Below are 18,537 nucleotides of genomic sequence, written 5' to 3'. Positions count from 1 at the left end.
TGATAAATAGATTCTCTTGTTCTACATTGAGGGAGTAAGGTTGTAAAATGTGTAAAGCAAGTACAAATTAAAACACACTGTGATAAACTGTAAAAGAAATATGGTGGCCTTTGTATAGATAAGAGAAGGAGTTAATTCATCGGAAAGAATCTTAAAAATCTCTGCTCTGGAGTGCAAGAGCCAGGTTCAAATCCTGGTTCTGCTACTTACTAGCTGAGTAACTGGAGATAAACTATTTAACCTCCTGTACCTCAAACAGATCATCAGTACAACAAATATAATAATAATAACAATAACAATGTACCTGTTCAAAGGCTCTTGAGAATCCATGACTGATACTTATCATGTACTCAATAAATGTTATTATTAATGATTATCCCTATTATTATGGAAGGCCCTCTTGGAGGAAGTGGCATGTAATTTTGGTTTTGAAATAAAATAGAAAAATTCTGATTATAGAGTACTAAGACAAACATGGCAGCTTCTTTCCTCATGTTGCTTATTGGGTGGTTGGATGATTAAATTCCCTGCAACTTTTCTTTCAACTCTATGGCAATGTCCCCCTCTCTATATTTTTTATTGAAATTTACAAGTTACATTTGTATTGAAATACTGAAAATAACTCTACCTGTGGAAGGAGAAAGACAAAAACTAAGGTCACACCCAATTTAAAATATTTATTCCTTTTCATATGATCTTTCGGATGGGAGAGCCCAGGATCTAGAAATTTTTAAAGATAAAAAACATTCATCTTTGTGTGTATAGTACCTAAGACAGAACCAACACAATGAAGCTGCTCAACAGATCCCTGTGGACTGGAAGAGCACCAGCACCTGACCTGAGGGCGTTGTTCAAGCTGAGTGATTGCACTCACCTCCACTTTAATATCATTCTCTAATTCTGCATCAAGGAAATCCAAAGTTACTGGCTCCTGAGATTTGGGGTTCTACACAGAAAATAGTAATTAAGCATATATGACATTGTAAAATGATGCTGTATATAGAATAACTCAATAGATATTTAAATATGAAATTAATTCCATAAAAATTACTTACCTAAGGTATCTTAAAAAAGTTGACAAAATAATTATATACAGGTGTATTCTTTCATATATATTTTAAAATAATAATAAGTAGGCTAGGGATTTGAGCTTTAAGTATAGCAGACAAATTTTAATTAATCACCAACTGAAGAGTTTTGTGTACTGTGTTAGATAGGACATTTATAATCACAAATCCTGTGGCAATATGACTTTTGAAGATCCACTTACAGCTTTTTATCTTTAATTGGGATGTGAAAGGAGTAAAATACAGCCATGTGGATAACATATTTGGCAATAAAACAAAGGCGATGTGTAAGTAATATACATTATTTGTATTCCATAAAAAATAAAATTATATGAGGGAAAATGTTTTAAAAATGTTTGAATTTGCTAAGGAAAACAAACTCTTCTAAATTTATTTTTCCTTCTCTCTTTTTTTTTTTTTTTTTGGTACGCGGGCCTCTCACTGTTGTGGCCTCTCCCGTTGCGGAGCACAGGCTCCGGACGCGCAGGCCCAGCGGCCATGGCTCACGGGCCCAGCCGCTCCGCGGCACGTGGGATCCTCCCGGACCAGGGCACGAACCCGTGTCCCCTGCATCGGCAGGCGGACTCTCAACCACTACGCCACCAGGGAAGCCCTATTTTTCCTTCTTCAAATGCATAAAGAAAAGATGCAAGTTTGCTTCATGTATTTTAAACTCAGAAATTTTACAATATATTTTAATGAGTCAAATTAAGTCAATTTTGTAAGATAAAATTTATGGTAAAGTCATAAGGATTTTAATAAAGATTAGCTATTGTGATTGAAGTCTAACTTGAATAATAACCCCTAGGTTCACTAAATGCTGTTTTCCTGCTTTACACGTCCTACTGCTGCTTCTTGCTGGTTTTGTAATAAGAAATCAAACTCACTATGGAACAGGCAGATTATTTATTTACATAAACATATCAAATGAAACTGTTAACCTGATAAATTTACCTCACATGACATTTAAAAAATTTCTAAATGATAAAATGAGGATATCAAAATATCTGATAAACAAAAATATACTATTCTCTTATAACACTTACTAAGTAATGTAACATGCCATAGTAGAATTTCAAAGTTCACTAGAAATAAAATCATAATAGGTGTCTATTATTTTACAACTGTAAAAATTTAGAAACTGGATTTTTAATATTTACTAAAATAAATACTATCAATATATGATAACTAATTAGATAGAAGTAATAAATAAATAGAAATTATGCTGTATTAGTGCAAGGTCACTGGAATTTTAAAAATTTCAGCCTCACAGGCTCTTCCAAAATACGTTCAGATCATCATTATTTTAAACACTGTTTTAGTAGGGCTGACTACCCAAGACAATGCCAATAATTAAAAATGTATTAAAATTAAACATATTTATTTCAAATGCTGAATGACACAGTATACATGGCATGTATTTATTTTATAATAAAGACAAAAATGCCTTCAAAGAGTAGCTCCATTTAAATAATGAAAATATATGATTCCCATTGGTTTTGATGAATGGGGACTCTTAAAGGCAAATTAAAAAAAAAAAAAACACACCAACAACCCAACTGTGCCTGGCATTTTTATTAAAAAAAATTCACTGTTTATGAACTTCATATCTAGATTCACAAGGTTCTAGAATATTGAAAGTAAGTATTAGATTGTTCAATAGGTGAAAATACTGATCATTGTTTAGGCAGCATCTTATTGGCTCAGAAGCAAATACTCTTTGGAAGAGTAATATTTTATAAGAAGAAAATAAAAATCAGCATTGAAAATAATTCTAGTCCTCTGTTTAAAAAACAAAACTGAGAAAGTTTCTATCAAAAGCATACTCCAAAGCTGACAAATTATTCTGAATTGCTTATTTAAAGTCTCATGAAATAAATTATCTTTACACAAACACCCTCATATCAGTGTTAAAATTTTAACTCACAACAAAACAAAGTCAAAGTAAAATGATAAAATATAAACATAAATAAGAATATTATCTTACATGCAATGGATAATGCATAGCATGACCAGACCCAAACAGCATGCATGGAGGAGGCATTATCAGGAAGAATTGGCAATGTGAAGATCACGTCCCAATCCAACATACAAAGACACAGACAGGAAAAGGAAATCATAAAAGAAAAACGTCAATGCATCACTTGTACTTTTTAAATGGCAACCTGGCTGACAATTTCTTAAAAGGCTCATTACAGGTAGTGATTGAAAAATTCAAAAGCAGAACTCTTCTCATCAGAAAGCACCAAGAGAGGCTTGAGAACTGGAATCCAGTCCCTGCACTCCCAGTACTTTTGTTTGATGTTTTAAATATCTAACAATTCTCATTTGTTAAATTTGAATATCAGCTGATATAAAGACCATACTTTTTGTGGAACTAAAATAAAAGGCACAAGGCAATGTTGTTAAATTTTAAATTGAAATAATTAGTAGTTGGTATTATTAAAAATACTACATAGCTCAAAAAATATATCCCAAGTTCAGACGTCTTGTGTGGTTGCTAGTTTGCCATTTGGAGTTTCCTTGGAAGGAAAACAAAAATAAAACAAACCATTTTTCAGGTTGTTTATTTTTAAATTACATCACAATATTTACATGCAATATTTTAAAATACGGCAAAACTAAAAATTCACTAAAATGTACATGACTGCAATGAGTATAATCCAAGGTAATCCACAAAAACAAACATGCAAGAGGAGTAACATAAAACAATGCAATAAATCAAGAAAAGACATAAACATAATTTTAACCTCTACAAGAATCACAAAAGAAATGGAGACTGATGCAACAACACGAAATTCAGATTGTCATGGAATTCTAGAGCTAGACGGAAACTGAAGCTTCTATTAATCCATTGGCTCTGTACTTTAGAATTACCTGGGAATTTTAAAACTATTTCAGAAGCCCGGCTCCCATCTCTGGTCAAATTAAATCAGAATTTTCAGGAGATGGAGCTGGGGATCAATATATGTATTCAATTTCCTAGGAATATACTGTGTAGGATAGGAAACAATTATTAGTTTAATCTTCCTGCTTTTCAGATGAAGAAACTGAAGTACTATGGGGTTTAGTGAACTACTCAAGGATATAGTGTTGGCCATAAGTAGAACAAATTGGAACTCAGTTCTACTAACTCATAGCTTAATGCTCTCTTAATATCACACTACCTCTCCATTATGTCACCAACTTTTTAAAAGAAATGATAGGCTTACACAGAAAACCTTAAGTCATATTGAACTTTCTCTGAAATTTTGAAATGCTCTTGCTAAATTCTACTAAACTATAGGAAGTATCCTTTTATGCTGATTATTTTTAATGCACTTATAGAAATAAGCATACATAGAATAATGTTTAAATATGTTGTCATCAGAGAAAAGATTTTGCAGTAAGTTTGCCAGATAATATTTATTTGCAATTTTGGACATTTTTAATTAGGTGAAGGGAACTTCCTCTAATTGCTAATCTGAAAATACACTTAGAAATCCAAAGAAATTTTGGGTTACATTGTGTGGTTTATAGAAATTATATATTAGAATTGTATTTTTATTTCCACTAAGAAGTTAATTTTACAAGCAAATTGTTAGGATTACATGGATTTGACACTAACTTCACAATATTTAATAACAAATTTATTTTTTAGAAGCCATTTAATTGCAATTACTCTGATTATCATTATTATTACATCATTTGCTAGCAATCTTTAGTCAGCAACTGCATAGCCTCTGCCATTATTAATAACATTTTTGCTCTGGCTTATTGAGAAATGATGCTCATCTCCATCTCATGCTCTGGAAGCTTGCTGTCAGGAAAGGCAGCATTAATCATATGCTTTTAGGAAGAGAAGCTTAATTGCAACTCTGATTTAGCAAATTTGAAGGCACTGCTAACTTCATTCACAGTTACCTGAACATTGGGTCTCCTTTTTCTTAAATTAATTGTTGGTATACCTACACCTATAGGCTGAAGCAACAGAAAGATGGTAATTCATCATACTACATATCAACATGGGTAAGCGTTCTATCCTATCATCAATTTTGGTCAGGTATTTCCTCGATCAGAAACAGGTATCATCAAGCTCATGATGAGTCAATAAATGAAATGAAAGTTCAAAAATATTTTTAGTGAATAAAATATTCACTATGTAATGTTAATAAAAATGCTCAAACTTTTTTTTAGCAAAATGACTAATGTTTTCCTTTTATTCCTAGGGAAAAAAAAAGTGAGAATGTAGGAAATGAGAAAGATGGTTTGTCTCATACAACTTCTTTGCTGATTTTATTTTATTTTATTTTATTTTTGGCCGCACCCCATATCTTAGTTCCCCGACCAGGGATCGAACCCAGTCCCACCGCAGTGAAAGCAGCAAGTTCTAACCACTGGACTGTCGGAGAATTCCCTATGGTGATTTAAAAAAAGGAAAAAACAGGAATTCTTTAGAATGTATATGATTCAAGTGTGTTAAAATATAAATATGATAGGATATTAAAAAGTCAGTCTTAAACGCTTAAAATTTTTGCCTTTGTTAGCGACATCACATGTTACATCCATGGAACAAATTAAGAATTCAGTCATAACACTGTAGGTTTATTTTAAATATGGACTTCTAAAATGTAAATTATGCACAACTTCCTATACAATAAATATTTCTTTAGACTGATAAAAATGAGGTTCTAATAAGTATACCTAACCTGGTTATTTCATTGAAACACAACGGAGGAACTCTCAAATGCATTTTGGAATGAAGGAGGATATATAATTCAGCATTTGTCAAAATGTGGTCATGGTGGAGACCTTGAAAAGTCTCTCTGAGAAGATAAGTCATGATTCCTCAGAAAATTAGATATGCAACAGATTCATAGCTACTTTATTCTCTGATATTATTAGCTTTAGGACACTTGTTCTGCCTTCTATAAACTTCAAAATTGTATTGAAACAATATGAATTAAGATTACAGTTTCAAGAAGAAAACAAAAGGCTTTCAGCAAAGGATACCTGCGTAAGATTAAACTTTGATCTTGTTAAATAATAATGGGTACTATGGAATGTAGCATTATTTTCCTTTATTTCTATTGGTGAATTTTGGATGAAAAAATTAAGATGAATTTTGTTAGTATATTACTCTAACCATATTGGTCCTCTGTATTTGTCAATTTTTAAAACAACTATCATACTATATCATCCTTTATCAGGTTCTTGTATCTCTCTGTATAGCAAGCACTGTCACCCACAAAAAGAAATTATAGTATTTAACCTGTTAATGATGAGAATTGATAAGCATATTTAATTCACAAGCATGAATTTCAGAAAATAATAATATATTGATTGTTCAAACATTTTATTTTTAATGGTTTTCTAAAACAATATTTTTTCTACAAGTTTTTTCTGTTGCACACTTGCTTATAATAATCTCCTATATTAAAAATATGAAAAGCTAACATAATCCTGAAGAAAAATCACCTGGGCTTTAATAAGAATTTCTAAAGAATTTATATTTTCTTTGTAATTTTATGAATTTTAGTAAACTGATTATTCCAAATATGAGTCAAATATATGTTAACAGCATTCAAATAGTAATAAAATACTTTCTACATAAATACTGATTATTAGTACAAGAATGTAGAAAAGGGGAAAACCCTTTTCAAATAATTACCTCTAAATGATGGTTTTATATATATACATCATTATTATTTATTCTAATAAATTATTATTCTAATTATTCTTTCTTATTATTTTGTCTTATGACATAATTTAGATCTTTCCGGGGAAGGAGTTAAGACTTACAATCATAAAATGTCCAACTACGTAAAAGTAGGGATCTTTCACACCCTTCAGCACATTACATTATTACGGCATTTAAATCACTTTACTTACGGGAATATAACTTAAAATACACTGGATATACAAACATAATACAAAATAATACTGTAAATTTTAAAAACTCTTAAAAAGACTTAAAAATTTTCAATTATGGAAAAATCATAGAATGATTAGCCAATCATGAACAACTCTAAGAGGAACTTAACATGATATGTTTTCAAAGAGCTGTGATAGACTAATAATAATGTGAAAATATGCTTATACCACATTTACAATAAAATAACAACTTTAAAAAGAATGCAGGGTGATCAGCAGCTACATATGATTAGCAAATATTTAGATCATGATGGATTTTATATGGAAATAAGTTCCAAAGTGAGAAATAAAATATAGACATTAACTATAACCATTCAATATGTTTTTACATTCAGTATTAATGGTTCTTAATTATTATTTTTTGAACAGTTTTTAATGACCCAACTTTGTGTGTGTGTGTGTGTGTATGCACATACATACTTGTATGTGTCCTAAAACATCATTAACATTAAATCTCCATGCCTGGGGAGAAGGAAATAATATGCATAAGTTTGTATATATTTCCATTCAGCGTGGTTTAAAGTATCCTTAATATTATCTTCAAAGTTAAATATTAACTTGAAGATGCTTATAAATTAAAAATACATAAGGTTTTGCCAATTTTACTTCTGGATAAATAAAGTTTTTTATCTGTGAAGCATTAATGAAAAGTGAAATGAGTTGGATAAGACATTTAGGAAAGTATTTTATGTCTTGGGAAAACAGGCATAAAGATTAGGATACAATGGTTCATGTATGGAATTTTATCACTTCCATATAACTCCCTGATTAATAAACCCTTCCCATTTCTGAAGCCCATCTCATTTGAGTTTTTCTTTTTGAATTTCATACATATCTTTATAAGCCTGGCAGATGGAAAGGAGAGATAATTACCAGAAAAAAAAGGGCAATGCAAATGGCCTATGCATAGAGGAACATGAATAATGCTCTCAAGTTCACACTTATCCAAGCCATCTCCTTCACCACCTTACAGCCTAATCAAAATACCAAGTGGGATGTATGAAGCTCAGGCCCAGGAGGTGATAATGGCTGCCTTTGAGATAGGAATATTGGTTAGCTGGATAGTGGATAAAAACATTTCAGAACTAAACAGGTAAGAGAAAACGAAAACTGTTTTCACACCTTCATATATTATAAACTGTGGTCTTGTTATCTATTAACGTTACAGGTATAATGTTCCTTTATACTTAGTGCTGTATAGTGAATTTAAAAATGATGAACCTTTTAAGAACATTAATCATTACTTTTACAGAATGCTAATCATCATAAATAAATTATATACATACCTTTGGCTGAAGATTTGGATGTAATAAAACATAACCATTAGGATCAATTGCAAAATAATAGCCATTGGGGCACAGCTGAAAAATAATAAGAAACAACCTTAAAGATTCCTGAGTCACAGTCAGAAATCCACATTCTTTAAAAAAAATTCTTAAATACATATTTTAAAGCATAAAGAAAGATAACGATATCTTTACACTCTTTTAAGAATCCTTTTAAATATTTAATTCCTTTGCTAAGATAACGGCACAAAATTTTTGAGAATTCCTTTTAAGTGTTTTAAAAACAAACTAAATTAGTACAGAGTTTTAAAACAGAAAAGTTACCAAAAGAGTAAATTGCATCTTACTGTAAAACGTGGTGTCAGTCTTTTAATGTCTTCCAACGACACATCAACTCCCATCACACCAAGAATCAGCTGGTTCTATAATAAGACAGCAAAAGGCAGTGTATTTTCTACCGAAAATTTACATATTTCTACACAATTATTATATACGTTCATCCTTCTGCTTGAAAATCGTTGTATTCCATACTAGCTTAAACATATATATATGTAAGGGTGAGGCACTTTAGGTATCAACTTGCAATGATTCTCAGCTTTGATTATATTCCCACAACTGTATCATTATTATTTAGTTTAAAAAATCTAAATGATTTCTTGATGATTAAAGCTAAAGTATAAAAGATATGTGAAATTTTAAATTTGATACTTCTTGAACTAATACTTATTTTAATTGCTGTACAGTCAGCAGCTGTAGGGGTGTGTGTGTGTGTGTGTGTGTGTGTGTTTGTGAGTGTAAACTAACTTTTTGGTATGCTATGATTAAGAAATCACATAAATGTCCAGTTTAAAGTTAATTAGGCAATATGGAATGAGAAAACCATGGATTTTTGCTGCTGATAATACCTGTGTATACGTGAAAAGTACAATATGTGACCTTATTTGTAATAAAACAGCAGAAATTCTTACAACACTATTTCTGGTTGCTGCTAACTTCTAAATACCAAACAATGAGCATCACAGTTTTAGTTGCAATTCAAAAAGGTCATGTGGTAAACTATCATAATCTTCTATGGGACATAGGATGTGAACGGTGTTAAAATTCAGAATCAGGAATTTTTGTCTTAAATGTAATTATATAAATTATAAATCAAAATGTTACAAAGAAAATCATAAAATCCAGTTAATGGTTATCACAAGAACATTTTAAATTTTGTGCAGGTGCACACAGAACGAGAAAGTCATGTCAACAACTGTGCTCTTTTCCCATGAATCAACCCTAGTCTGATCAAATACCTCAAATTTAAGCAATCCCTTAGATAATCTACATGAGGAGTTAGAGAATTACTCCTTCCTGAGTTATGATGACTAGAACCAGCAGATAGTTAAGAATGGTAATGGGCCCCCAAAGAGGAATAACCAATGTTTTCTATGGCCACATTATTGAAATAAGGAGTTCCACTGACATTTATAGTAAGTGAACAAACAATACTTTAGTGCAACCAACTTCATTTCATTATAAACTGGAAATAAATTTCCCTCAAATCAGGAATGTCAACTGAACTATAAAATGAGTATTTAACGTTAAAAAATCTTAACTTCTCCCACATTCTTAAATTCCTTCTTATGTAAGCTAAGAAACAGAAGTGTAAACCTACTTTAAAATCAAAAGTATTTTTTAAAAATGAGACAATTTAACAGGTACAAGAGACATATTTTTCAAAACCTGTAGAACTTCAAGTTGGTAGCATTATATTACATTGACAATATTACCAGCACTATAGAAATTAAGATTTTTAATGAAACTCATTAAGTATTTTTCCTGAATCTTAAAAAAAAATAGAAAAAAATAATGAGAACTATCATTTAAATCAGATCCTTAAGTTACATGACAATTAAAAAAACTATCCTTTGAATGTAAGTTGGAGGAGCAGTGATTCTAAAAAGGTACCTATACACCTGATACAAACATCATCATGGTTTTTTTCTTTGGATTTTTCTTTCTGAACTCCAAGGATATCTTAGATGCATTTTAAAATGTGCACACAATAGTACTGCCCATTTATCATGTAATTACTCCCAGAGTCTGAACTTGTGTTCTCATCAAGTCATAGTTAAAAAGAGTTAAGTTGAATCTTGGCTCTGGGGAACTGAGAACTTGACCTGCATTTCCTTTTTCCCAGGTGGTTATCACATAGGCAGCTGCTGCCTTTTACTTCCCGCCTCACGAGACAGTTACATTGTATGTATTTCCTTATAGAAATATCTTATCCACACTGAGCTTCAACGTCATAGCTTATCATTTATTATTATTAATTTTATCAATTAACTTTTAACCTTTAAGTTTGTCTTATTTTCATTTTGGCCGGTTATGTTGAAGACCGGAAGAGTTCCAGTAATGACAAGTCCCAGTTCCTTAAAATAGATTCAGAGAGAAAAGTCAAATTAAAATTACAATTTAAACTTTATCATTCTGCATTAGTTTTTGATATCTGACAGTGAATTTTAGTTACTTTATAAACAGTCACAAAAAAATTAGTAATTGATTTTGAAAGCTTACTTTTTAAAAAGGCAATGAAATGTCTTAGAAATAAGCAGGATCTACTAGGCAGTTCTTTAAGCACACAACATCTAAAATAATACCCTTAACAGAGCATTACAAATAAGTATAAAAATCAAATTACACTAAACATTTCAGTAACCCTGCCCCTCCACTCTTTCTTTCATAGTGAGTGATAGTTCACCTAATACCTGGGACCACCATGAGCAGAGTGATATTAAAATATTGTTTCAAATGATTTATTTAACCTTCCTTTCTTTTTGCTTCATTCTTAACTTTTTTCATGCCCTAAGCCAAAGGCTTCATGCTAAACCACAGATGTGTAGCAGAATAACATTATAAACAGAAAAAAAAAACCATGCTACTGATACTGCATCTCTGGGATATTCTAGGTAAGTATACTATGATGTTCAAAAGAAGCAATATCGCTTCTAAATACTCTCTAAAATAGTGATTTTTGACAAAGTGAAATGATGCAGACAAGACAACTGCAAGCATCAAATATGAAAGTCCAGTCATGAAGCCTTTTAGTATAATAAAAATAATTAAAATTAAGGAAATGACTACATGTAGTTGGTTGTATGATATATGATATACATGTTGGCTGTATGATATACATGTTGGCTTTCTACTTAATCCTAAGGAAGAACATGTGACCATGAAAAATCCTTAATTGAGTATGCAAATTAATATTTTCAATGAAAACTGTCCATCTCAAAGAAAGGCAGATTACAGATAATTTAGAAACCTAGTATCCAAAAGACACCAAAATCCATGGATGTTCCAGTCCCTTATATAAAATGGGTAGTATTTGCATATAACCCATGCACAACTTCCCATAGACTTCAAATTATCTCTAGATAACTATAATACCTAATAAATGTAAATAGTTGTAAATACAATGTAAATGTTATGTAAACAGTTGCCAGTGCCCAGCAAGTTCAAGTTTTGCTTTTAAGAACTTTCTGAAATTCTTTTTTCCTGAATGTTTTCAATCTGCAGTTGGTTGTGCCTACAGACATGGAACACACGGATATGGAGGACCGACCATATGTGTATATGTACAGTTTTAAAAATGGTAGCATGGTATAAGATAAGGTATATATGGGTGCACTCTTTTTCTTTGCATAACTTTTACATTTACAGAGAATACCATAATTTGCTTCTCAATATGGTAATATGTGCTCCCCAAATGAGATACTAGTTTTCTAACATACTAGACAAATTTATGGATGAACTTATTTGTGCCTGACTTCCATTTTTTCCCTCCTTCATTAAGCAGACCAAAAAAATTGTACTCTATTCCAAGGCACTGTGCAAGTCTCTAAAAAAAGAGAAATAAGATTTCTGCCTCCTGGAATTTATTTGATGTTTAGTTTCTAGGGTGCAACTCTTTTCATCTCTCTAACGTAAAGAACGTCACTTTGTCTCCCAAATAAAATGAACCCTCCACAATTTTGTCCCAGTCTTGGTTCTGTTCTCATCTCCCATTATCTCCAAAAGTGACTGAGGTATCATTTTTTCAATATACCCAGCACTTCTCCAATTTTCATACTGCACCTCCCCTCTCTGATTTCACTACTCATCACCAATTTTAGAAACCTTACCTAGACTCATATATTTAGCTAACATGACACCATCTTTTTAACCTCACTCTGCTCTATCCCCAAATATATGGCCTTCTTTCTTCTGATTTCCAGAGCTCTCTTCCTTTTTCTCATTATATTCATTACATTTTGTGTTGGATTATTTTTACCTTTTTCTTCTAAAAATAACTGTTAATTTGACCAGCATATATTTTGAATCTGTTCCGTGCAGAGATTATAAACAAATACTTAGAAATGAAAGATGAGTCACTTTTTATTCTCAAGTCAGTAAAATGAATGCTCTGTATATCCACTGACTAGACAATTCATTTGCTTCATTTGTTTCCTTTTTTTTTTTTTACATTTACTTTCAGCTGGTAGAACATCATATTTAGAACCCAAATCTCTTCCTAAAGTCATTTGTGCTATCAGTAAGAACCTCACCAACAAGGCAGACATGCTGGTTAATGAACTTCTGGTCATAGGAAATACAACAGGGCATAGTTATTGACTCCTCCTATCATACTTTGCCCTGTGATGGATTTGGATACGTGAAACATTTTGACCATAGATTTAGTTGACCATGTGACCTTAAATAAATATGTGATGTCAAGGAGGAACACTGGACAGTAATTTTAGCGAGGGCTTGAGGTAAGCAAGCTTCACTTTATCTTTCTCAGCACGCAAGGCTGCTGCTAATAGTGCCTATTTTTCTTCTAACTTCCTGTGTATGTTTATTTTACAAGAACCAAATGATAAGTAATTCTAAATGGATTGCATTCTGCCCTTTGGGTTCATCATTGCATTCAGAAAAGTAGTATCAGCATATAATTGAACTCCAAGTAGGAAAAGGGGTTATTGAATTAGCATTTACTTTTCAGGGCTTAATATTTTAAGTCTCTCCAATATATTACATTAGTAAAATTGTTAATAAAGTCTTCTCTAATTAAGTTAAGCATATGAGTATATCTTAAATATGATAATTACTATTGATAACTTTCATACCAGGAAAGTAAAAATTACATTAAAACATGATTTCCCAACTTTGGCCCTATTGATATTTTGAGCTGGATAATTCTTTGTTGTGTGTGTGTATGTGTGTGTGTTGGGTGTGTGTGTGACTGTTTTGTGCATTGTGTGGGATGTCTAACAGCATCCCTGGCATCTATTCATTGGATGCCAGTAGCAAACCCTCCCTATTCAGTCATGACAATCAATAATACCTATGGATATTTCCAAATGACCTGAGGGGTAAAATTACCACCAGTTGAAAACCACTGCTTTGAAATTTGATGGCATACCTGTACTAAAATTTCTATTGTGTAGTGGACAAGTTAACATGTTTTTATTTGTTATTTTACACCAGATTTGATCACTTCAATGGCTATTTCCATAAATATTTGGGGTTGAATCTAAAGCAAGAAATTATATATGAAGAGGTGGTTAGGTTTATGATTGTTCCAGGATGGGGTAAGATACTTTCTATTTAACTGCATGTACTTCTGAGTTTTGTTGAGTCTGGTTTGAGATATGGAAGGATATACATGCTTCTGTTAGCTGAAGTCTATTTTAAAAATACCTTCTTCACAATTCCTGTTCAAAATCTGCAGTAATAGGTACTAATTCATGTGACTTTAGTATTTTTTTACATAAAAATTCAAAAAGTTATCAAACTGGTCTTAAATTCAAGATTAGAGGTTTGAAATTCTACATCCTCAATGGCAACTGAAAAATAGCACTTTACATCTGTGGTTCTCCACTACATATGTCTACGTTTTTATGTAAATTATCTAAATTCTAGCAAAGAAGGTTGTGACAGAAGGAATTTTGAAAGGGTTTCATGAACAGGAAAAGAGAAATGGAAGCTAGAAAGAAACAGAAGTCAGCTGTGTGCTTTTGTTATGACAGTTTTTGGTTGAACAGCCTAGCTTACCAGTGCATCCAGGTATACATTTGTCCACTGGACTTGCTTAGCTTTGTCTCCTGCTAAAACCATTGGTCTTCCCAGAACATCCAAATATTCCTATATATACATATACATAAAAAGGAGTTACGGTGGTTGAAAACTAGAAATGCAGTGCTAAAAAACCCCCACAAAACTCCACGGAGAAAAAATTATCTAGAGTTAAAAATGAAGATGGAATCAAAATTATTAAGAAAGTTAATAATATAATCATTCAATTCCTACTTTGTGTACTCCATAAATGGTATGTCTGCATACTTAGAATCAACAATATTTGACTTATATTATTTATACAATGTATCTACCCCAGTTTTTTTTCTACTAACAAAATATCCTCTTTCTGAGGTTCAGCCAACAATAAGTGAAATAGGTTCCTTGTGAATTGTTTTATGCTAATCTAAATCTAAACTATTTAAGGCTCTGTTATTCACTGGATGGAACTACACAAATTTGAAATAATAAAGCAGCCACGTACTTGTTTTCATATCACAGATTATTTGGCTGAAATTCAAAACTATATTTAAACAGATCAAAAAATACATGAAATACTGTGCCAAATCTAGACATCAGGCTTAAATGCAGCTGCTGTTTCATTTCAAAATTCAATGTATTCAGTATTCATTTCCACAAATGCCACATTATCTGTGCTAAATTTTGACTTAGTTTATTTTGTAGACCCTCAGTTATGTTTAGAATTAATGAGTTTAAGCAGCAATTTAGGAATATTTAAAAATAATATATATTTAAATTAACTTAATTGCTTCAATCTCCCTCATTATTTAACAAGCATGTTTTCAACTGAATGGTTGTAGAAAAATCATCTCCTTGTTGTAAGTTGTAATAATTATTGTTTACTTTTCTATGTTGTACCTACAACTTGGAGAAACTCATTTAAATAATTTGCAATAGAACCAAGTTGAAATTATATGATGAGATTGTTAGTAAATTGATTGTATTTACTTTCTATTATGTTTTTAACATCTGAGAAGAAAAAAAATACTCATGTGTTTTTGCCTGGGTTTTGGATGTTTAAAAACTCTTGGAACCTTAATGAAATGAAAACCAGTACATTACCATGATACTCATCATTTTATTACAAATGGAATAGTATGAATCATTTATTCATTTTCACCCATTTTCTCCATACTGAGCATGTTTAAAGCAGCGAAGAAATATCCTAGTTTGAAAAAATACTTTAAACAAGTTTTAAAAAAACATACCTGAGTATTGATTCTTATTGCTCCAATGGAAGGAATTTCATAATAATAACCTGAAAAAATATATATATATATACAGATTTATACATATATACATTACAATATAATAAAGGACCACAAAATTATTTTATGGCTTTGTAGGAGACACTGAGCACTTCTAACTGAGCAAACACTAAAATATCAACACCACTGATAAATCTGGAAAATGTTTGATGAATGTATTCTCATGGCAAATACACAGGCTTTATGAGAAATTTCACTACATTTCATAGATTATATAAAACAAATGTTATTTTTCTACAAAGCAGTAGGGAGCCTGGTATCATTACAATTTTTTTTCATTGAAGAAATTATTAAAAATACACAATGATGGGTATCTAACAATTATTATATTCATATAAAATACCTGCCTAAAAATAGCTTTCAGAATAAATCTACGTTCTTTTTATTGCCATGTGGCATTTTTCAAATAACATGTTTTTTTTTTGTCTGATTATAAAAGAAATATAGGTTCACTACACAAAGTTTGAATTACCTAGGAATGTATAAGAAGACATTTAAAAAAACAATAATTTAACCACTCAGAGAAAAAAATGTACATATTGTGTCACACTTCCTGATATCTAAGTTTTACATAATTCAGATATTCTTTCATTCTTAATTCTTCATGTCGTTATATTTAATAAGCATCATTAGTATCATGCAATAAAACATATTCCTTTATAAATGTACAATATGATCAGATGTCTGCATTTTTATGTAATGTAACACTAATATCAAAGTTTCTTATGTGTGTGTTTTTTAAATAGAAAACATCTTCAGCATCTTATTCTTGCCTTGATTCCTATAAAAAATTAGCTATAACTTTAGAATATTTTAAATGATAAGATGTAGAACTAACAACTACCAAATTCTTCTTCTTATAATAAAATGTGGTCAAGTAAACAGACTTGTTACCTTTATTTTCACAGGCCATCCACTGAATAGGTCCTCTGTCATAATTATGTTGACCAACTGAAAATGTGAATACACGTACCTGGTGAATTGAAAAATGGGTATATGTTAGGCTGCATAAAATTTAATTGAAAGGCAAAACAAAAGAACTAAAATAAAAAACATGTAAAAGCATGGTTTTCAGTTAATTAATGTGACAAGAAAAATTGAGGCCACTAAGTCACTCAGGAAGGCACCAGAGAGAAACCACATAATCTACTGTAAATATAGACTTCAGTTACTAAATTTAAGTTAGTACTTGGGTGCGCTGCACCATATGTCAATCCTGTGGCAGGATCATGACTAAGGTTTCATTAGTAGAAATGGCATCTTTCAGGTTCAACCCAACTTCACCTGTCTCACTTGGTTAAGACATATTATTCACATATTTAGTCACTGAAAAAAAAAAAAAGTCCTATTTCATAGGTATGAGATTATAAAAATGTATATAGAAAGGCGGTCATTATACTTCTAGCTGCTTAGGGCATTATACTTGATGGTTTCACTACTTTCACATCATAGAGATACTTAGGATGCACATGTATGATTATGATGTTAGTCGTATTACTTACTTTCTATAAAAGATGACTGGCATATATGATAAATATTTTAAGCTCCTAGCATTTTTAAAAAGAATCAAATATTGACTGTTTCTAATATGTAATATGCAAATGTTTAAAAATTTATTTGAGATAGTATTTAATTATAGTAATTTATATATTCATTGGAAGCCACTGAATTTAAATAGTATAAAAGCATAGAAGATAAATTTAATGATGTCAATAAGTATTTAATAAAATGGCTATTTGACTTATATCGATTTTTACCAATTTAGTAATCTAAGTAAACAGGTACTCTAAGTTGATCATTTTAGCTTTTTCTAAAGATAAACATGCAGAAAATCACTTTTCCATGAATTTATGGTCTGGTTTGAACTAAGTTAAGAGCTTTTCCCTAATTCATGTCGACTGACTGTTTGAATTGACATTTTCTAACCGTTTCATCTGTTTCATCTTTTGCACAACTGCAGAGCACAAATCTCAAAAGAGATTTCACATCTGTTCTCTGTTCTTTTGCTGGTCTTGACTGCACCGAGATCACATCATGACAATCTTTGCCCTAAAATGTACATCAGGGATGTTGTTTCACTTGTAAAGTTTTACATGAGCCACCCTTAGGTCATCCGGGTTTGCCTCGGCTAGTTATGTAAGAAGCCATACGTCAGAGTTTTAATCACCTCAACTTGTAAGGACAAATGATTGGTCCTAGTTTAACAGCAATTGGTGACACCTACCTCTCTCTCTCTCAATCCCTCAAAATGCAAAATGCAGCCTCATTTCCTTAAAATCTTCAACTGGGTCATTTTGGGGGCTATGTATTTCAATGTAGCGTCACTACTTACATCGTAAAACTTACTCCTAAATGGAAATATTTTTATAAACAGGTTGGCAACCCTACTAACAATTCAATTTAACTGCCATACCTTAAAAAACTGTCACGTGAATTCAGGGCAGGGAAACAATCAAGATGCTCCAGAAAGCACTTGGGGATGGCTTTCATAATTAACATTTGAAAGCATGTCTCACACTTTCAGTTTAAAGCACTGCTTTGTCTGGTCGATCCTATTACCACGACAGCGTTCCAGTAAAATGTTTTCCATAGAATACTTTTCAGTACAAAGAAATAAATAATAAGACTAAATGAATTATTATATCTACATCCCTAGAAATCAAGCATTTCTAATAACATAGAGACTACACTTAGACACACACCATGTGATTATTTTGACTGATGTTATTCATCAAATAGTCCAAATAAACACAACTCAGCCAAAAATCATACTAGTAAAACACCATCACCAACAACAAAACTTGTTGTTTTATTTGTTTACTACAAAAGTTTTGCCTGACCCCCATCGTTGGTCTCCATGGAGACCTCAGAGGTTGTTCAAAT

At 31.4% G+C, this 18,537-nt stretch overlaps 1 protein-coding gene across 3 annotated transcripts in view; it reads right to left on the bottom strand.

Moving 5' to 3' along the window:
- CACNA2D1 (calcium voltage-gated channel auxiliary subunit alpha2delta 1) overlaps window positions 1–18,537 on the bottom strand; it is a 505,032-nt gene that overhangs the window by 57,406 nt on the left and 429,089 nt on the right. For all 3 annotated transcript variants that reach the window (XM_060107477.1, XM_060107475.1, XM_060107476.1), the window contains 7 exons: window positions 16,549–16,627; window positions 15,595–15,644; window positions 14,345–14,434; window positions 10,603–10,680; window positions 8,614–8,688; window positions 8,267–8,341; window positions 875–931 (listed from right to left, as the gene is read on the bottom strand). In XM_060107477.1, the coding sequence (XP_059963460.1) occupies window positions 875–931; window positions 8,267–8,341; window positions 8,614–8,688; window positions 10,603–10,680; window positions 14,345–14,434; window positions 15,595–15,644; window positions 16,549–16,627 (504 nt within the window). The remainder of the gene's footprint in view (window positions 1–874; window positions 932–8,266; window positions 8,342–8,613; window positions 8,689–10,602; window positions 10,681–14,344; window positions 14,435–15,594; window positions 15,645–16,548; window positions 16,628–18,537) is intronic.

The sequence above is a fragment of the Mesoplodon densirostris genome, chromosome 9, assembly GCF_025265405.1.
Source record: "Mesoplodon densirostris isolate mMesDen1 chromosome 9, mMesDen1 primary haplotype, whole genome shotgun sequence".
NCBI classification, from domain to species: Eukaryota; Metazoa; Chordata; class Mammalia; order Artiodactyla; family Ziphiidae; genus Mesoplodon; species Mesoplodon densirostris.
Note: the sequence above shows the minus strand (reverse complement) of the source record. Positions and strands in the feature narration are given on the sequence as shown.